Genomic DNA, 22,582 nt, shown 5'->3' on the forward strand with positions numbered 1-22,582 from the left:
GAGCTAAAAATCTGCTATTATTTCATTGCTTTCATTAGATAACACCTTTGTTAAGTTCTCTGATCTTCATGATATAATTAATTCAGATTTTTTCCCCATTATTTTGATGGCAAGACTCTTCCAGGCTTCTCTGTCACAGTGTTTAGGAAAATTTGTTTCAATTTGAAGTAAATATTTGGCTAATTTATGTCCATTTGTTTTCATTCTAATGTTCTTTTACCCTCTTCTTTCTTGGTCATAATTAAGCTACTGTTGTATTTATGTTCTGTAATAAACTTACGGAATCCTGCACTGTGAAAGAATTTGGGGGAGCTGAGGTAAACTCTCTTCAAGTATCTCAATAATTTATTACTTCTCCTTTTCTCACTGCCCTTATATTGGACACTCTTCTCTACGTTTAGTGGTGTAACACTGTACCACTGACATAGTGTTAAAAGTTTCCAGTACTCCTTAGGATCTGTATTCCCTTTCTCTTTCTAGATGCCCTGTACACTTCATGCTTGATGATGTACAATACTATGTATAATATTCCCTGCATATATGGGCACTAGATTTGCTGAACTTTCTAAATATTCAAACTAGCTATTTCAGTATAATTTTGACATGACATTTTGTGCACTGTTATGTTTTCCAGCTATGATTCTATCAGTGTCATCAGCACAGACTGCTTTTGTTCAGCTCCTTTTATTTGGATGGACCTCAGAAAAGTGTCTATTATGTATGACCTCTGCAGATGCACTGTGAAATCATAAGCTATCCAAATGTTGAACTGCTTTTTGTTGCACAAGTGCCAGTAAATTTGCAGAGTTATCAAATGCTGAACTACTTCTGTACAGAAGGACCAAGGCAGCAATGTGCATTCAACAAGTTCTTTGTTATCTTCATTGCTGTAAAGACAAAAATCAAAAAAACAAGTTGTAAACAAGGAAAACTGGCTAAATGAAGAACAAAGATTGTCTCTGCAGCCTGTATTTGAGATTCTCACAAAGGTAGCTGAGGAGACACAGCAAGATCTTCTCCTAGAACTGTACCGATGTTATGCTGAATTTTATAAGCTTAACAGGCTTGAACAGAAATGAATTTAAACAACTGTTATGTTAGTGTTAATAATTGCTTAGGTGTAGATACTGTTCCTGAAAAATGCTGTGACAGATATTCAGAGAGAAAATCACTTTCAGCATCGTTCCCTATATGTAGAGTACGTCTTGTAGACTTTTCCCTTCTTTTGCATCTCATTTCTCTGCTTTCCTGCAGAACACTAAACATTAAATGTTATTTCATGACTCAAGATTTATCTTGAAAAAATTATGGCTTTATAGTATTCTTGTCTTTTTTTTTTTTTGTTTCTTGTATTAAGAGAATATTAAGCTTGCCTATTGTTTATTTCAGTAAAAACAGTGAACGTAAGTATATGTGTCTATTAAAAATCTTAGTGTTAATTAGAGTTATGTTAATGCAATTGCCTACAAAAATCACAGAATTCTGTTAAGGTGATGGAAATATTTCTTTGTTTTAATTAGAAGTTTGACATGATAAGCAGAAGCCTTGGTGAAAGACATCACACTCTTATGGTGGGGAAAAGGGTACAACCTTAGAAAGTAAATAGTTTAAATGTTGAAATTATTCTTGTTTCGCTTACAGTAGACTCCAGCTAAGACTAAGACATTTGAAGGGTCTGTCCAAATGTTCTTTAGATAAAATTTTAGCTGCTTAGGTCTTAAAACAAAGAATCAAACAAACAAACAAACAAGAGGAGCCCCAACAACAAATGAAACAACTCCCAATCCAGTAATAAAGTGTTCTTGATTGTTTTAAAAACATAAAGCAATAGAATGGGTACTAATGCTTTAAAAAGTATTTCATGTGCTATAAAGGAAATTTGGGATTAAATACTTTCCCATAAATATGAATTCTTTTACTTACTAAATTCAGACAACTTGTTCCTTTATTATTGAAAAGAAAAACCTCTCTGAAATCTTGCTAGAAGGGGGAAAATCTGCTGCACATTCAATTTTGGGGTGGCTCGTGCTTCTTACCATGTGATTGTATACAGCCTTGCAACGGCTTGAGGTGGCTAAGTTGTTATGAGAATGTAACATCTAGCTTCATTCTTCTGCTTGGAAGTCTTTGTGGATTTGAAAAGTTGACTAACATTACCCAGTTTGCTCCTTATGGATAAAAGTATGTCAGCTGAACCCTCCTGAACTGTGCTGCTTTAACCAGCTGCATATGCATAGAAATCAGCTGTCTCTTAACACAAACTGATAAACAGTTGACAGCTATAGCAAGTCATTATCAGATTTGTCTGTGTGGAAATCCTTTTTTTTTGCGTTAATATGCTGTCACGTAAAGCTGTATGAAATCTTGAAGCATATTTAGCCATGTTTAGGCAGAGTCTAGTGTTTAGCAGCAGGCTGGGAATTTCTACAGTAAAGCAGCAGACTACATTTTAATGAAGGGAATGATTAGATGAGTTGAAGGTATAACCTTGCATAGGGCTGTTGCACAAGGAAGAAAAAATATATTACCATCTAGTAGGCGCTTTGACAGCAAAAAAAATAAATTAATTACATACTTTTTGTAATCTGAAACGTATTATTACTTTAAATTTTATATTTATTAATAGTTATCACATTTATTTTTATACAAGATTTCATAGAAAAAGGGCTTATTGGGTTCTTCAATTTGAAAAGTGTGAGTGTAGAAGAAACAATACGTACTAAATCTGCAGAAGCAACAAATTGTAATTTATGTTTACTTAAAAATAATATAATGTTCTGGAATTCCTGATTCTAAAGGACAACAACCATTTTATTAAAAAGGGGGCTTTAGGAATGGGAATGTAAAATTGAAGGTATTATCCAGGTGTTGAAAAAAACATTGTGGGAAAAAATGGAACTGAGAGTTAAGATGTTTGGGAGCTAAAGCATATTCTTTCCTTATTGCCTTATAAAATATATCTAAAGCTGAGTGGATGACCTTTAAGCAGCAACTTAATAAATTCCCCTCAATTTGACAATGGCAAGACAATTAACAGATGGAGGGAAGGCATTTACTGAGATTAGCAAAACAACTGTCATTGACTCATACTAACTTTATAAACGGAGCTGAAACATCAGGAAGGGTTTTTAATTGAAAGTAAAGTGTTGGTACGGTCATGGAAGTAATAATTCTTTGGAAAGCTGTGCTCAAAAATATGGTTGCAAACTTTTTATGTGAGTTTAAGGAAGGATGGGACAAGCCTACAAATAGAGGTTTGTTGAAAGTTATTGGACAAATAAATTCACAGGGGACTCAAGAAATCCAGCTGAATTCTGAAAGGGATTCCCATCAGTCTGATGGGAATGCATGGATACTGCCTTTAAAGCCATTGGTTTCAGAGTGTGCACAGTAAAACAGAAGAAATCTGAAAATATTATATATTTTTTAATCTGGAATTCTGATTATCTTTTAAGGGAAGCTCTGCCCGCACATTTCCTTAACCTTTCTCATTCCAAATCTTTGTTCCATAATACCTGACATTTTGATCCATGGCATGACTTGCTTGAGAATTTGTTGGATTTCTTGTTCTGAGGTAGAATTATACTGAAGTGCCAGTTTAGTCTGATTCTGTAACACTAAATAAAACTTGTAATGACCAAGAGTGTATTTCCAAGTTTATTTTGTCATGCACAGAAGGGTTCTTTGATAATGTAAGTAAATTTGTAGAAAATAAATTAGCATTTGATGACTTTTGAAGGCCAGGCACATTGTTTCAAGAGGTAGTTTCAAGGACCTTTGACAGCAATACTAAAGTCTTTGGAATACTTATCCTGCTAATGCATGAAGGGAGAAGAGAAAATCTGAAGAGTGTTAATCAATTGAAATTGATGGAGTTTAAATGGCATTGCAGTTCTGGTTAGCAGAGTGTGACAAAAGGTGTTTCTTTCTGGACAACTGAGTTGATTTCAAGTTTGAAGAGTTTGTAGAGGGCTTCAGGATCAACTTGGATTGGGAATGGAGTCAAGTGGCAAATATACCTTTGTTTTTCAGAATTCTTTGATTTTCTGATATTGCAAAATAAAATCTATGTGGTTTCTATCCCTGGAAGTGTTCCAGGAGGCTGGATGGATTCCTGAGCAACCTGATCTAGTGAATGGCATCCTTGTCCACTGTGGGGAGGTTGGAACTAGAAGACCCTTAGAGCCCCTTTCAACACAAGCCAGTCTGTGATTCTACAATGGAAATATCTTCCTTCTCCAAGATTGTTCCTCTGGCTTTCATGGTGTTACTAGATATTCCTGTAACATGCTTCAAAGTCTCTTGGTAAAATAATTTCTAACACAGGAAAAAAAGCATTTTTAATCTTAGTTTTGTTTAATGGTAACTTTTCCCCCATTTACTTTATTTTTTCTGTCCTCTGCTAGTTTTACTTGGGCAGAGCCAAATACAGCTATGCATTTTGAAAATAATGACACTTACTTGTTTTCTACTGACTGTATGTAATGTGTGTGTCATAATTTTCAAAAAAGTCATTTGGGACAAAAGGTCTACATATTGAGAAAATTTGTATTGTCAGTCTGCTTGAAGTACAGACATGTGACCTGCTCGTGTTAAGACTGGCATTCTGATTCCATGCTAATAGGCCCATTGTTATTAATATATGCTGCCTGCTCTGATCTGCTTTGCTTAGAATGCATGTGGGTTTTTAGTGTGTGCGATGCTTAAGGGTTATGGATTAAAAAAATTAAATTTTCCAAAACAAAAAATATCCATACATTTTTAACAGAGTTTACAAAAGAGCTATTCTACATTTTCCCTCGAGCAAGATGGTATTGAATTAAGTGTTGGTATTTCTATGGCCATGTAAGATTTAATGTTCTGGACAAAGGTATTAATTATCTTTTGAAATGGACAGATGGTTTTGCCTAAAACCTGCTTGTTAATTAATTGGATTTTTTGAAGAGAAAGTAATTTTCAAATGAGGTTTCAGTCTTAATTTTTTGATAGAGACTTTCTCATATTGTAGGCATGAGGTGTTTTTTTTAAGAAGTACATTGTATGATGTAACATTTTCTATTGGACTATGAAAATAGAATCTAGATAGTATAGAAGTTCACATCATCTCTCATGAAAAAGACGTCCAAACCTGGGTTGAAAATAAATAAAAATAACTCAAGAGTCAAGGTGTTACAGCTCTTCATTACAGCATGAGGAAACTGAATTTATTGATTTATACAGATTTGCACTTTACTCTGCATAAAAAATATAAACTGCTAGTCGGAAATGATGCATGAGGCAAGTTACTGCTCTTAGAGTCTCCTAAGCTTTTTCAGAAGTGCCACTTTTAAAACTTCAGCTCTTAGTGTTGAGGATCAAGAGGAAAATAAAGTCAGCAGAAGCATATGCAAGTCATTTCATCTTTCTGCAAAAGGGAGAACTGAATATCAAAGGTGTGGCTAGGTAAACTTACCAGGAAAGCATTAGACTATATAGCCAGTCTAATCTCATGCTGTGCTGCTGATGACACACAAATCTGTGAACAAATGTAGTATATCTTTGGTAAGTTCTCAGGGATGCTGGAAAGCTCACTTGTGTACATTTTTATACACTACTGTGCACACTTGCAGTTCTTTTAGTCTACACTGGTGTAGTATTAATCCAATTAATACAATAAAAGCTGGTACTTTTCCCCTGTTCCATTCCACTCTTTTGCCCACTGATATTTATCTTAACCATAATAAAATTATTTCACGTTAATCATTTACATAAAATGCGGATGCCCTTGAGCATATTTCATTTTTGCTAGAAATTATCTCTAAAATGATTTTATTTATTTCAGATGCATTTTTCCGCCCTGTTATTCAAAGAAGTTTGAACTGAAGAAAAATGTTTTGAAGAACAGAATACAAGATTTTAAGTAATGAATGCTGCATATATTCACCTAATATTTTTGCACAGGTTTTAGGGCAAGATTTTTATACTAGGTAATGGTAGTGCAGGAGGAACCATTTCTGATCTAGCATAGATAGACTTTGTGATAGGGCCCCCACCCCCCCAAAAAAAATTAAAAAGCCCAAGTAACATGTTCACTGCAGTTCACTGGAAAGCAGCTACAAAAAACAAACCAGCCAACCAACCAGCAAAATTAAATAACAAAGCATTTATTACAGTTCACTGAGAAGTAGTTACACTGGCAAAAATACTGGGCATTCTTTGAGACTTTAACATCAAGTGAATGAGAGATTCTTGAAAGTTGCTTACTTAATTAAAGGTGTTAAAAAAAATTGCACTGATGGAGAAGGGTTTTATCACTGCAAAACCTAACATTTTTACTTGAGTTTTTAAAAAATGCATTTAAAAAAAAATTCTCTGTTACTAGTGAAGCACTCTAGTCAGATCCTTACTCAGCATTCAACAGGAACAAGTTGATTGTAGATACATTTTTTTTAATAGATGGACCTCATGTTGTTCTGTAACTGTGGTCCATCAAAATTGCTTTTTGTCATGGAAATACAGGGACAGTCCTGAAGCCAGGTACCACCTAATTGGGTATCACAGGGATGGCAGAAGAAGGACTGTCTTTTCCTCCTTGCTCCTAGAACACAGAGTGATGTCAGGGCTCAACAGTGTCTTGCAGACTTGATCCTGAGATCTGTCTTTTCCAAGGTCTGTGTTGATTTCTAGACTGATCTGCATGATCTCATTACTGTCTTTGTAATCCCCAGTCACAACTGATTTCACACATTTTTCTTGATTGTGAAGCTATTTAAACCACTGTGGTCAGGGTGGAAAACATTATTTGTGACAAAATTATATTTAGTTTTAAAATCCTTGTAGTATTTTATGCTTTCAGTTGTAGTTGTTCAACTAGAGAAGATTTTGGAGTTTTTTTGTAGTCAGCAACTAGAACCAATGGGATGCCAGGATTATATGAAATAACTTAAGTAAATTGCCTTAAATTTTCATTAATTTTGTAGTTTTGATTGTGAGTCTCCCTTAGTGTTTCTTGGTTTCCATAAAACAGTGTTAGAAAAATGTATTAAACAGGAAACTTCAACTAGGGAGATGATGCCATGCTGCATTAAAGAGTAGTGTAGAAATACAGCACTTTCCAGTAACCATTTTTATTATTATATGTTATTGTTATCATCTGAATAATGGCCTGTGAGATTCATTCTCAGAGTATTCTCTTGTATTCTCTTGTATTCTCTTCTGAAGTTTTTTCTTCATACTTCATTCAGAGTAGTGAAATATTCCAGGTAGCTTTTGAGTAAGAGCGTTCAGCAAGGTAATTTACAGCCCTGTTTTGATATCTGTCTTCACCTCTTTAGTCTCTTGTTTGCTTGGAAGTATTGCCATGTACTGGCCTGTAAATAGCATTTTCAGTTCAATTCATAGCCAGTCAGTACTCACCTGTGAAATAAACAAAGCCTAATTTTGCAATTAGGTTAAAGTCATGGAGTCAAGGCATGATTTCTCAATCATTAATACTGTATCTCTGCACTGTCGGATTACTCACAGAAGAATTGTAATGTTGGGTACAAGATAGCCATTCTGTCACATTAACTAGGATATATGCAGCTAATACAGAGTTTATGCCAGCCTTGCGTTTTTATGCTGTCTTAGATTCTGAGAGAATGGGCTGTGCAACCACTAATGCAAAATTAACTTATTGACTTTCTATTAAGCACATTTTAGTGGTTGAAGGTAATCTAGCTCCATGTATTATCTGACTGTAGCATTTTGCCTCTACACCCAGAGCCCTACGGCCCAGTGATGCTCTGAATGGTAGTGTAGTGTAGCTAGAATGGTAGTGTTAGGTGTAGCTGCCTAACAGTGGCAATTTTTTATCCAAGAGCTCTGGATCCTTTGGGTAGTCACTCTTATACTTGCTCCTTATGGATGTTTTATACTCAAAGTTTCAGAGTTACTGAAGTTTGTGCTGCAATTCTTTAGACACACACCAGTTGCAGCACTTTCACACTGGTGGTGATAAAAATGCAGGAGGCCAGGAAGTCTTCAGATCCCAGGGCTTGACTGTTCAACAGCCTTGTCTCTTGTGAACTTCACTGGCCTCCTACCAAGTTATGGAAATCATCTTTCTGTCTACTCTCACTATTTATCAATCAATATTTATTGAAATTACGTGTGCATCCCGATTTAGGTCTTCTAAGAGTGAAGAACAGTGGCCATCTAAAAGGTGTGGTTGGCATCTCGTAGGTTTGCATTTGGATCAGCTGCATGTGAGAATTATTTGGAAAAATTGAATGGTGATGAATGGATTGAAATTGTATTCCTTGTCAATTCTTCAGCTTAGGAATGGTTATTATTTGCTGCCAAACATGATTCTTTCATATGAAGTGAATTCCCTAAACAGATAAGATCTCTAGTATTTAACAGAATGAACAAAAATAACCTGTCACAGAGATACATTTTAATGCTACAATTGTTCAAATTGTACAATACACATAAAGGTGTATAGATTTGAGACAGTTTAAAGAGGTGGGCAGTGTGAAGTGCGTAACATTTGCCTTGATTCCAAGTAATCCCTTCCCACCAGTAATGAATGAGATACCGACAGATATAAGTGGAAAATTAACAAATTTAAAGTTTAGCAACAGACAAAGTGGCAGCAGGCAAGAATAAAAAAGGTGACCGTAAATAACTGGCTAGATACTTACAAATTCATGATCTGCCACCTGAACAAAGAGACACAAAATGCTGGAAATGCCCTTCCCGAGACCATGCCCAGCAGGGACAGCTTTGGGCTTGCGGGACCGAGGGAGATGTACACTGGGGCAGCACCTCCGCTGCTGACAGGCACCTGCAGAACCCTCCCCAAGGCAGCCTGAAACTCCTGCTGCAGCCTCCCCAGAAGAAAAAAAAAAAAATAATAAAAAAAAAAATTAAAGGAGAGTCCCAAAAGGAGGAAATCTCTGCTTAAGCAAAGACCGAAGAGCCAGTGAAGCAAATACCATGTGGCAAAAATCAGGAAACCGCCTGGAAGAGATGATTATAGAAGTACCTGCAATAGAACACTTGCCACCAGGGTTCTTGCTTGTAGGGTCTTAAAGATATGGTGAGAAGTTTTGGGCACAGATAGGTATGGAATACAATAACATTAAGGATTACCCCAGGACAATAGCACTGCAGGTCGATTCCCTGTTCTTAACACTGTTACAAACTAAGCAGACCTTCTAGTATCTCTTCACATCTGGTATATACAGATGATAACCTTTCATATCAACTCCGCCCAGTTTCCAAATATCTCTCATGTACCGGGCTGTGCAGAACTGAATGCAGTGCCTCATATGGAGCCTTACAGGTGCTGAACAGAGGAGAAATTGCACTCTGGCTGATGGCTGTGTTTTTGCTAGTGGAGGTAAACACTATCTTCTCTTCTTCTTACAATAGAATACGTTTTAAGATAAGAATCTCTTGTCATTCATGTATTAATCTTGAAGAGTGTATTTCAGAAAGGAAAGGTTTAGTTCCCAGGAGAAAAAAGGAATGGAAAATCTTTCTGGATCTTCAGTGTTCTGGATTTCATTCACTGTTGTACCAAGGATAGCTATTCTTAAATGACTTTTAGCTTTTGACCTCCCATGTGTTTATTTTCATATTTCAATATTTTCAACACACAGAAAATATGAACAACTCCGGGAGAAACATTTTTGTTCAAACACAAAACCTCATTGAATATTTATCAAAGTTCTTGGTGATAAAGGCATGCAGTTTATTCAGTTGGCCCCTTCTCTTGTAGAATCAGGCTTTGTTACTGCATTCTAGAATTTCATATCTCTGTAGGCTTCAACTTTAGGAGGATATTATATAGAAGGATATTATATAGAATGATTTAGAGGATCTTACCAATACCACAAAACCCCAGGTACTGTGTTTATCAATTTGAGGAGCAGATTGCCAACTGGCAAATCAGCTCTTGGATCTGTGTGTTCCTTACGTAGCCTCTAATCCCACAAAGCCACTGCCTGGCCATAGGGTCCTGCCTAGTTTATGGTTGTAAAATAGTCCATCTGTTTATCTCTAAAAGAAACAAAACAGTCCAAACAGCATTACTTCTCTTTCAGAATAGTGTTTTAATCCTTTAAAAATAATGCTTCCAAGTATGTTAGACTGCTGTTCTCATTAAAGAAACTGGTTTGCAGTTTGGGCAATTCAGTCTTCTGTGCATGGTCTTGGAATTACTTTCTTCAACAGGTAGAAAACATTTCTCATGCAGTGGCGTCGCCCTTTGTATGTGTTCAACTATTAATTCTGTCACACTGGTAGGAAAGCACAGGTACTCTTAATATGCTCTTTTATAAAGACTCTGATCCTGACTAGGATGATCAGGCTGTCTTTCTGATTTACCATTTCAGCCATTCATTCTTCTAGTTAATTTTTCTGCTGCTCAGCGACCAGTTTTATACCTTGAATGCAGCTGGATGCTGCCTTGTACTGACAGCTACCTCAAAGGAGGTTTTAGAAAGGTTGTAGAACTAGCAGTAGGACAAGAGGAAATGGCCTCCAGCTGTTCCAGGGTGGGTTGGACAGCAGGAAGAAATTATTCCTGGAAGAAGTTATTAAACATTGGAATGGACTGCCCAGGAAGGTGGTAGAGGAAGTGTTCAAGAAATGACAGGGTGTGGCATTTAGTGCTGTGGTTTCGTTGGCATGGTGGTGTTGGGTCAAAGGTTGGGTGGGCTCAATGATCATAGTTTTCCAACCTTAATGATGTGTGATTCTAAGAAAATAGTATTTACAAACTGACCTGTAACATCTTACTATTCCATTTTTCCCTTTGAAGAACTCGTATGTTAAAAACATAAAAAAGACTTTAGTTTAAATATTAATTTCATGTCTATCTTTGTGAAAAGATTACACAACATACACCTATTATTGTTTGCTCTACAATGCAATTCTCTTGTGAAAGAGAAAAATATAATTAATTGAGAGCTAAATGGATTTGTTTAAAAAGTATCTTGGTTTTGATAATAAATGAAACCATTGCAGCGGGCCTGAGTACTGGATTGTGCTCCTGCCATCTGTAAAATAATCTGAATCTAGTACTATATTCCTTCTTATTATTTACTGTCTTTAAAAGCAATGTGTATGGACTGTAATTCAATAGCACACAGACTTGAATAAAATAAAAAGGCATTTGATGCCCTCTTTCAAGTTATGTTAGCCAAATTTTTTTTTTCTTTCCTGAGAGGATATTAGTTACACACTTACGTTCATAGTGTGGCTTTGAAAGAAACTGTGGGTGAGAGATCTCATTTCATCTTTGGTGTATGTGAAAACACACAGAACTTGTACTTTCTGTCCTTAGCACTCGTCCAGTTTTCAGTAAGCAGTGAGAATTCACACCACTCCACTGCATCAAGCTTTAAATAACTTGTCAGCAAAAGTAGTAAAGCAAAATCACTGAAATTCCATTGTCTGAAATCCAAAACTGGTAATTTTGTGTGATTAGAATTTGTGTAACCTTCAGTGACAAATGAGAAAGTTGTTGCTTTATTGCTTGGTAGTAAGGGTTGTTTCCACATTCTTATTAATTTTGTGGCGTCATAATGAAAGAGGGCCACATAATCTATTTGTAATTCTTGTAAAAAGGTGAAGCTTTTTTATCTAATTTGAGAAACTGGTTTTAATGACCTTCAAGTTTTGCACTGTGCCCTGTTGCCTGAGGGTATTTTCTTGGTCAGGCTAGTGATGCAGTGTAAATTTGTTCACACTCTGACATCAGAGTGTCCTTGGTACAAACAGGTAGCTCTGGTTCAAGGCTTTGCTGGGTTGCTTATGGCAAGGAAGAGATACCACCACTTATTTGTAGATCATGAGCATTGTGAGCTGTAGAGACCTTAGAATGCAGTAAAAATAGTAAGTAGGTGACTTCTTCATAAAAATAAATAATTTTTTAAGAAGAATAAAATATGCACTACTTTACAAACAACCTTATTCCCTAAGAGTTCTGGCTTTGATCCTGCTGGGGGACTAGACTGTTAGTTAACATTCCTCATTTCTGCATGACTTCCCCTATCTTTCAGCAGCTGAGATTTGTGTGCAAACCTTCAGTTGCTAGCTGCTGGAATGATATGCCCACTGGAGATCAAAAACATACTTGCTGACAGCCACTAGCATCCCTTTAGCACAGGAAAAAAAAAAGCCCCAAACATTTTATCTTTGCTGATCAGCCTAAAAAAATCCAGATTTGTGATACTCCGAGTGACCCATTTCAAACAAAAATAACTAATTTGCAAATTAACTAATCTTGACATTTTGTAAATATTTAAGCAGATTTTTGAAAGGGTGTTTTCACACCAGTTACATTGATTTCATGTGGATCTGAGCTTCCCATGATCTTTCTTCTCACTGCTGGCATCTTTTATCCAGCTGCTTTTCTTGTGCCTCAGTAGAAATAGTAGATACTTTCAGGTATTCCAGTGATGAAGAAAGAATGGCTCTTTGTGCTAAAACAGCATTACAGTTCCTTACTGAACCAGGTAGGCTCAGAAGGTAATAATTCAAAAAGATGCCAGCTTCCTCCATTCTTAAATGGAGATATAAATCCTTTTTAAAATGTTAGTCATCTGCATGACTTCACCATACAGTATTGCTGTCAGATCTGTAGCTGTAGATGAGGATGCAGATGATAACAACCCCGGTTTCTTCTCTGAACAGAGGAGGTTTTGTCTGGCTTTTAGACTAGAAGAAAGGGGTTACTTCCTGAGTGGTTTGGATGACAATTCGAGCTTCCTCTAAATCCAGCTTCAGACCCAGCTTTACATGTGTAACTGATTAGAACATGAAGTATTTGTAACTCCAGGTTAATTATATCAGCTGCAAGCAAGCTGTGTGAGAAGCTCTTGAAAACACTCTGTGCATGGTGTTGAGCTTCCCTTCTTGCTAATAGGGGGTTTTGACCATTATATATTTAAATGCAAAGAGTTCTCAGTCTGCCTTTGATGCTGTGGGTTGAGCTTCAATGTTCCAAGACACCCAATGGCATTGTTTGCCATTTAAGCTCATAATTTTTAATTGGTGGATGATAATACTAGGCCAATCTTGCACTTACTATTTACACTCAATTCTGTTAATTTCCTAGAATTTGATTATTTTCTGATTGCAATAGTGAAAATATTTTATAACTGTAGCTACATGACATCTTTTTGATGTGTAGTTTGTAAAATTTTATGTGGCATCAAATCAAAATGGCATCAGTGATCAAATCTGGTGAACATGTGAGGTCAGAAAACCTTGAAAACGTTTCTGGTGCCAGCATGCCTAGGCTTTCCTTTTCTTCAGCAGAGGTTATCTGTGTATACAATAATAATAAGAAAATTGAATGCCTTATCATTTGAGGTGAATGTAGGACTGTTGTATCAGTTTTGATGTGAGCTATCTTTAGAATGGAAATGTGAATTCACTGGTCTTCTTGGCTTTGAAGAAGCTGTGACTTTTTACATTCTAGCTCCAGTGGAAATAAACACAGAGTCTCAGCTGCCTAGTTTTCCTTTCAGTGTTCCTGAACTTAATTATTTAAATATCGTAATTTCTGTGACAAATGAGGTATACTAAAATGTGAAAGATAAGAATTTAATTTCTTCTGAGGAATAAAACCAGTTATCGCAGTACAGTTCTGACTAAAGAAGAAAGTTCTGTTTTGATAGTTACAGGCAGTATAAGCAGTATGCAACAATTTGGGTGTATGTGATTTCATGTGAACTCTTTTTTCCAAACTTGATACAATGAAGTTTAATGGGAAGGAAGAGCTTTCATTTGGAAGGTTTTTTTTTAATTTTTAGTAAGATTGCTTCTTCAGAGAGCTTTCTGTGGTATTTGGAGTACAGTAGAATTTGCAAAATTAGGCGAGAAACAGGAAAATAATAATTATTAGGACCCATGTTCCTCAGATTAATCTGTGACATTCTTAGTAATTGTAGCAGCCTTTCAGTGGATGAGCTGATTTTTAAACACACGTTTTTGTTGGATATACTGTTTTTGGAAATTATGCATGTTTTGCCATTGAATCCTGAAAATACAGCAACATTCATGTGGATGAATGCTTGTTGCTCTTAGTGACTGAATCCATGTGGAGTCTACTGAAGAATCAATCAGGAGCTCGTGCAGTGTGTATAGTTATCTTCAAAGAAGGGCATGTGAAGGTAAATACAAAATACAGAACTGACATAAAGCAAGTCAGCCTTTCAATAAATCTTCTATGAGCTGTTTTCTCTACGTGCAACATAAGGGCAGTATAAATGTAAAAGACATGCTTTTATGTGATAGGCATACACTGATACACGTCTACCACTCATTTCTCAAAAAAGGATGTTTGTTCACTGTGATGTGTTTCTTAAAGTTTATTTAACATAACCTGCACAGAAGTGTCAACCCTCATCTCTAGATTTCTGTTTTTGAGAGGTTTTCCATGCAAAAGTATCATTAAAAGGCCAACCATTATAATGGTGGTACTTACAGGAATGAAAATTCCTAGGAACACTTTGCTTGGATACAGCTATTGGAAAAAAGGCTGTTCTATCTCTCTTTTCTTTAGCAAGATGGTATTTACTCTGACATGATGTACCGAGATGAAAACTGTAGTTTTGTTTTGTTTTTTTCCCCAATAATTCTCTCAGTTTTAAAAGCATTTTTCTTACCTACTGTGAAAAAAGGGACCTGTCTGCCTCTAAGGCTCTGTGATCTTCCCAGCCTATGTGGTCTTTTCAGTATCGTGTCCCCTTTCCTTTCTATAGTTTTGCATCAGTTCATTCAGCCAGTAATGGATATTTTTGTGAGGATGCAGAGGAACAGGAGTAATGAAAATGGTAGTGACTGACGATTCTTATTGCAGTTTGTGAGTACACCAGGTCTTCTGTAGGTGTCCCAATGCCTGCAGAATTTGTTATCTTATTACCTGACTGAGCAATAAATTCATTCTTGCCATTTTCCATGCAAACATGTTTAAATGATCCTGAATCTGCTGGAGTGACATTCAAGATTTATCTTGTATGTATGTCTATAAATTCCAGTAATACATTGGTTAGATCTCAGCAGTCAACACAGACCTTTGGCTAGGATGCTTACATACAGATTGCAAAGAGAGGGAAAGACATCTTTATTATGATGCAGATCCTGATCTCCCTGAATCCACAAGGAATTTGAATTTCTTAGATTTATATGGAAAAGCAATGCAACTTTGAAAGGTAGACTGCAGTATGTTTCCAAACTATGTGTTAATATGTTGGCCAGGAAAAAGGTGGATTATTATCTTACATTTTATAGCAGTTACACACTGAAACTTGAAATGTGTGTAATATAGTCATAAAACATTATTTTTTTTTTTCTCTACAGAAATAGTAATTTGGTATTGCAGATGGAGATAAGCTTGGAAAAAGAATTAAGTTTGGAGGTTACATTTTTTGATGATGTGAAAGAAGTTTAATTAGGAATATATTAGTCTGTATTTAACTCCCTGTGTTTTGCTGAATCCCTGAGCTGAATTACATCCATCTACAGCTGTAAGAAAATGAAGAAGTTTTAATTACTGTCTCTTATATACAGAGAGTTAAGAAACAGCTGTTCTTCTAAGAGATGCTGGTCTGTTTTAATGCATATGCTCTTCTTAACATTGATCTTCCTGACCAAGCAGTTCAAACGTTTTGATAAATTCTGTGAGATACAAACAGAAAAAGAGCTGTAAGTGCCTAGGTGAATGTACAATTCTCCAGGGTCCAAGGAAGTTTAAAGGAAGTCTGAATTAATGTAGCACAAAAATTTGTAGGTTCAGTGGGAAATGTAGGTTAGTAAGAATCAACTGGGGTCTGTTCAGGAATGAATCTTAATTTGTCCATAAACTGAATAGCTTAGTTATCCATATAATTCTGTTCTGAGGTTTCAAGGGTATCTAACAAGAATGTATTGGAGAATGGATAGCAAATGAGAAAATATTCTTATCTCAAACCTTATGGAGATGTTGCTCAAGATAGTATTAAAGGTAATATTAGAATATGAAGACTAGGATGTATGTTATTTCACTGAGTTACTATCAAAAAGCTTCTCTGAATATACTGTATTTTTTTACATGTGCGCAGTCACAGAACATTATAATTATCAGTAGACATTTAGCTTTTAAATATATGATATAATTCAGCTTATCCCTCTGTTTGCTTCAAAATAGTTTGTTTTTATTTTTCAGTATCGTTGAAGTACTTATAGCTTTGCAGTTGAGAACAGTCATATCAGGTTTTTGTATTCAAGTTAGCCTTAAACCAGAAGTTTAGCTTTTATTTATAACTTCTAGTGCATTACTCTATGCTTACACATGGATTTAAATGTGTGAAATAGCTGTGTAGTGTGTAAGGCTGCAAAACTCTGCAAAAATCCACCAACCAACAAGCCCCTTAAAAACAAAACCAAATCCTTTGGTTATAACCAGAAATTTGCCTCTACTTTCTGAAGTATTTTAAGGAGACCTTTTTTGCTTGGTTTCCACAGAAACATTTTGCAGCAAGAAGATATTTGTGTTTAAAATAGTTAGCCAAGATAATGGGAAATTGGAGACTCTTATATATCTTACATATCTTACATATCTTACATATCTTACATATCTTGTATTCCTCATCATCTTATGCTTATGATCATGTTCAGCTAAAAAATTGCCTGTTTGGTGGTGGTTGTAAGCTAAGTGTATATTAAATGACTATGGTTATTTCATAGAATTAGCCAGACGTTCAGAATGGCGGTTCTGATTAGGATAACATATTAATATTGTCTGGGAATATAAAGGTTTTATCTTCATTTTCCTCTCATTTCTCTTTCCTCTTCTCTGCCCCCCTTCCACCCCCAAAGGAAATTTGGTTTTAGAGACCGATGAAGATGTTACGTTTTTTAAAATAATAGCAGACAGTAAGTGAGAAGATACTTAAGGGGAGAAAACAACCCTAATCAGTTAAACTTATTAGCATTTCACAGTTCTCAGGAGGCTGTAAGCTGTAAATTGATACAACCCTGGGGTGAAAGAAGAGGTGGAATGAAATCTGATTTCATCTAGATGTATGAAGGGAAAATGGCACAAAAATCTAATTTTTACACTTAAAATACACTCACTAGTGATACATAGCCAAACATGTCAAGCCACTCATTTCACAAAGCTTCTTACTGTGTTCCTTGCAGTGAATTCAGAGTGATATAAAGATTTTTCTTGGTGACACCTGATATTCACATAGACCTTTCTGGTAGTAAATGCAATGCTTTGTCATGTTTTACAGTAGATGAACACAATGAACTTCACAGCAACTTAATTTAGCTAATGTGCTGCACATACTCTTTCGCTATGCTTATTAAGCATCTTCCTCTTGTGCAGTCCCTGCCACCCTTCATGGATACTGTATCAGACAAAAAATCTGTCTCTGTATTTTCAAAGCAGCCAAAATAATGAATATTTGGTACTTCAGAGATTTCTTTGTCTTCATAAGAATAACATCTTCAGCTATGTTTCTCTGATGCTATGAAACTGTCACACTAAAAGCTAAAACTCCTAAAAGTAGGAGCTAGGACACTGGCACAGCAACAAAATTTGGGATGTGATTAGAAAAACTATTGGAGTGACAAAAGTGTGACAATGGGAATAAATTCAGTTTAGTTTTTTGGTTGCTGAATTTAGTTTTCTTTCAATGAAGATGATTAAAAGAAAGAGATAATGAGAAGCCAGAAATGGTGAGAGAATAGTGTGAAGTTGAGGGATGGGAAGATATTTATAAGGAAAGAGGAGAAAAGAATGATACATTTGATACAAAGAAGAAAGAAGTTAGACATCCAGCAAATTGCTGTTTTCTTATTTACGTCTGGGAAACACATACTAGGTCAGAGACAACATCTGAAAACTTGTATATGCAGATAAAAGAAGTCAGCTTAGCTGTACTTTCCATAAATAGGTTGAGGCTTTGTCTGCACACAGTGACATTTAATTAAGTAAGCTGAAAGCGATTTTTTTATCCTGTGTTTTAGTTATGGTTGAAATATTATTGTGGTTTGTAATTTTGTATGCTTATCTGAGTAAAATTCCATTAAGTGTATTAGGAATTTGCCTGCTCTGGGGGGTTTAGCAATATTCTATCTATATAGTCATTTTTAAGACAATTTTACCGAGTAATTGAAGAACTGGATGGTAACGTAGTCCTGTGGCACACAGTTTTAATTGCACTTGTTTATATTCACACAGAATAAAGCAAATAAGTGAATGATGGATATCTCTGCTGAAAATGGAGGGCTGTCAGCTGCCTGAGAAGTAGGGTTTTTTGTAGGGATCTAGTTATGATACAATGTTTTTGTAATTTATATAGGAGCTTCTGACCACATAATAATGATAATTTTTCACCTTCCTCAACAGACTCATTCTAGTGAGAAATTTAATATAGTAAAGTAACATTTTTAACTGGTGCCATACTTCTGCATGTTTTTTTTTTGTGACACTACTCTCTGTTGAAGTGGTGTAGTGGATGTACCAGGTTTTTACACATATAAACAAATATATTTTAGCAGATGATTAAGTGCAGATAAACAACGTATTTCATGTGAGATTGTTACACCTCGCTCCCATTGACATTCCTACTCCCACCCCAGATCAGAAACATAGCCCAGCACAGGATGCTTTCTTTTAGATCTCCACAGATATTTGCCTGCCACAATCCAACATAAATTTTGTCCTAGTTATCAGAGTATGATTATTAAATAATAATGAGAAGAGAGATCTCATCCTGTCATAAAGCATAGTGGGGTTTTTTATTAAGTGTAAAGAGAATCTGAATTAAAAGGTCTGCACTTCTTTTCATTTGCATGCTCTATGAGTAACTAGTAACTAACAGTAAATAATGTAGTTAGAAAATATGAAAGACAAGCAGTGAGAGAGAGAGAGAGAGAGAGAGTGAGTGGGGGGGAGAGGGAGAGAATTGATTGTGCTTGCTGATCTGAAGTAGTACCAGAAGATGCCCATCTTCTGATGGCACAGAGATCAGAGAAATGAGATCTGATGGTCAGAGGTCTTTCTCTGCCCCTCTCTGGAGGCATTGCAAAACTGTCATATCAAAATCCAGCAGATTCTCCTTCCAGAAATCATTCAAGAAATTATCTTAGATATTAATTATGACTGATAGACTTTTAAGATACATGAAATTGTCCTTTCACTGAACCTCTTCTTTGCAGTTCTGATTCCTTCCATTCAGTTGTCAAAATCCTACTAGGAAGGCACATGCCAAGCAAACATCCCAGCTGAAATGTTAGATCCCTTTGCTATTAGTGTATCTTTCTTCTTTGCTCTGCCCACTTTCTCTTCTGAAGAAAACCCTTGTTTGCTTTCTTTTTTGTTTCTTAGCTGTTAGAAAGCCTTTAAAAATGCTTTTACTTCCCTGTCATGGCATTATGCTCTTTGGAGGGAGGATCAGCTGGAGTCATGGCAAAGAAAACTGCTGTCCTGGTAGTTTTATTTTGTATTCACCGTACGATTCACAGTATTGCATTGTTCCTTCCCAGAGGGGGAAGATTGGTCTCTCATGCAAATCACTGGTCCTTTTCTAGGCTTTTGTAGCCGTCCTGAAATTGTTGGAAGGGATCCTTCTTTCTGCAGAGCGGGAAGGAGGAATTGCACCAGACAGGCTGGCCCCAGTTATTTTATCTCTTTCCTGTGTCTCTTACAGCTCCTTTTGAGGAGCAGGCACCAGGCAGTACCTATACTGTGTTCCCAGGGCTTCTGCTGGTCTTGTGCATTGGGTGTGCCAAATTCAGTGACATTATTTGGCATAACTTGAGACTTGCATTGTTTTGAGTACACAGAATCTGGCCCACAGCCTTGTCTGTATGCAAAAGTGTCCTTGCTCATTTAAGCTGAGTGGATGAACAAGTGTTTTTCTATTGACCCGAGTGGTACATGAAGTTGGTACCAGTTAAAGAAACGTGGTGTGTGTACATTATTTCAGCTGATAATATTTTGTGAGTAGAGGCATCCAGAGAAAGATTTGGCTTTCACAGAGACTTGTTAGTGTTCATGGAAGTGCAGCTTTTATCCTCAAGAATGCCTCCAAGCCTTGAAAAGTCTAAGAAAAACAAAGAGAATGTGCAGAAGTAGAAATTTACTTTTAAATAAATAAAGTCACAAAGTGAAGTAGAAGGAATAAGGCTAGGAACTGTGTGAATAGATCTGCACTCTGATTGAAGGTAGCAGGCTCCAAGCAAGTTAAGCAGGACAGAAGTTTTAATTTAACCCCCATCTCCACAGATATCAGCACAGGCATGCAAAGGATTATTACCACCATCTGTTTTATCTACAGTAGTTTTCATCAGTTGTGTTATTTTGTGGGTTTTTAAAGCGCTTAAGCACTGCTTTGAAGCTGTTGTGTTAATTGTTAATTTGGGCTGAATCTGCATGGATGCCTATAGCAGTGTCAGCATGCTAAGATTGGAACTGTTAGATTAATGAATGGAAGTATCAGCTCTGTGCTTGTGCAGTACATTAATAGCTGTGTCAGTTCAATCAAATACACTACTGGCTTTGTCACTGTGAAATAGTATTTACCAGATCTTAGGTGGACTGCTGAGAAAGATGAATGTAATCTTCCATTTTTGTCTGTCTTAAAAATAAGGTAACTAAATTTTTTACATAGATTATTTTATTACTGTTCTTCACAGGAGGAGAATTGATATGCTGGTAGATTTGAATTCTTCAGTTAAATGAAATATACATGTACAGGGAACGTTGTAGTGAATGGAAGGAAACTAACCATTATCTTTAATATAGCTTACTCTTATATTCTGGTTTACTGGAATTAATGAAGAGAAGAGAAGAGAAGAGAAGAGAAGAGAAGAGAAGAGAAGAGAAGAGAAGAGAAGAGAAGAGAAGAGAAGAGAAGAGAAGAGAAGAGAAGAGAAGAGAAGAGAAGAGAAGAGAAGAGAAGAGAAGAGAAGAGAAGAGAAGAGAAGAGAAGAGAAGAGAGAAGAAGAAAAGAGAAAAGAATTCTTCTTCCTTAATTTTATTAATTTTTTTTTCTTTCTTCTTTACAGAACCTGAAGAAGGTGTTTGTAGAATTTAGCCATCAGGAGCTATTTGAGTTCTACAACAAGGTCTGTACATTTTACAATACTATAGTTTCTTTGTAAACACCTTATGCTGCTCAGCAGGAAGTGTTGCCTATTTAATTAAATCTAATAAAACTGGAAAGAAGAGATCCAACTTAAAATAAGGCTTTTTGATTTCTTTAATCACATAAACCATTTTGAAGAAGAGGCTCTGCATTCAGCTTTGGAATATGCAGGGCTTGGGTCACTATAAGCAAAGCTGGCAGTTAGATCAGGAGGAATAGCTGATGATTGACAGTGGGGATCTCTCTGGAGACAGCATCTTTGTGCTACGTCTTCAGTCAAGATGCTAGGCTCGTAATCCAGTCTAACTGAACTCTATTATTTTTTTTCCTTGTTATTATGCATTGGAAATTCACAGGAAAACATATGTGCATGCTAAAGAGTTAGTATTTAGACAACTGTTTCTTTAAAATTTGAATATTTAAACTGCAGCAATGAATTCTAATAGCTTCATGTAAAAACAAATATTCATGAGTACAGGATTTTTATATTGGTATGCAAATATATTTGGTATGCATAGTTGAAGATATTGGATATTTCTGTTAGCATGTTTCTAAACAACATTTTACGAGTGGAGGTTTTTTCCTCTCTTTATTTTTTTTCCTTTAAATAGCTGGAAACTATACAAGCACAGCTGGATTCCCTTACGTGATGTTTTAGAAGACTTATTTCTCTATCGCGCTCCTGCCACCTCATTATTTTGAATTGAAGATAGATTGCCAAGCTGTGTTTCCTGAAGGATTCAGCGGGTTGCTTCTTGTAAAATTATTTGGCTTATCTGCTTTTTAGACCAGTACCATTAGCCAAGAATCTTTGTTGAAGGTCTGAAGATCCTAATGGACTTTCTCTTTTTTGCTTAGCAGTTGTGAAAAATGTCTTCTTTACTTGCAGTGGGGAAACACCCTGCCCACCCCCTCCCCCTGCAAAAGAATGCTACCCTGCTTCTGAAATAGTTTTTTCATCCTATTATGTGTGTTAATTGATTCTGGTAGAAATTTGCGTGTTAGTGAGAGACCACGAAAAAAGTATTCTTTTGTAGACATAAATGTGGAAGTTGTAAGAAAATACACAGCTAATAGAATCTCTATCCTTTTTAAATATTATTCACACAATTGATAATGCTTCTTGCAGATTTTTCAAAATAAATTCAGAATTTTAAAAGCTTATTTGGGGGCTCGTCAAACTTCATTTTGTTGTCTTTGTTCTATTTTAGTTTGGGGTTTTTTTTTAATTTGAAATAATCAACAATGTCTCTGATTTACGTGTTTACTCTTGGCACTGAAAATAAACATGGCTTCTTAGCACTGCTTGCCCACTAATGAATCCAAGAAGTATGGTGTATAACTGAAGGGAGAAATCTCAGAGTATAAAACAAAAAATACTGAAATTATCTGACAGATTTCTGAAAGCTGTGTTGATCCTTCCTCATGCTGTTTATACCACCAGTGTTTTTACACTGAGCAGG

The 22,582-nt window shown here is 36.0% G+C and overlaps 1 protein-coding gene across 2 annotated transcripts in view; it reads left to right on the plus strand.

Moving 5' to 3' along the window:
• Positions 1 to 22,283, plus strand: part of COMMD10 (COMM domain containing 10) — a 106,785-nt gene extending 84,502 nt beyond the window's left edge. For both annotated transcript variants that reach the window (XM_086868488.1, XM_086868489.1), the window contains 2 exons: positions 21,040 to 21,099; positions 21,731 to 22,283. In XM_086868488.1, coding sequence (XP_086724614.1) covers positions 21,040 to 21,099; positions 21,731 to 21,769 — 99 coding nt within the window. In that variant the 3' untranslated portion in view covers positions 21,770 to 22,283. The remainder of the gene's footprint in view (positions 1 to 21,039; positions 21,100 to 21,730) is intronic.
• The last annotated feature ends 299 nt before the right edge of the window (positions 22,284 to 22,582 follow it).

This window comes from Cyanistes caeruleus, chromosome Z (assembly GCF_971803275.1).
Source record: "Cyanistes caeruleus chromosome Z, bCyaCae1.hap1.1, whole genome shotgun sequence".
NCBI lineage: Eukaryota > Metazoa > Chordata > Aves > Passeriformes > Paridae > Cyanistes > Cyanistes caeruleus.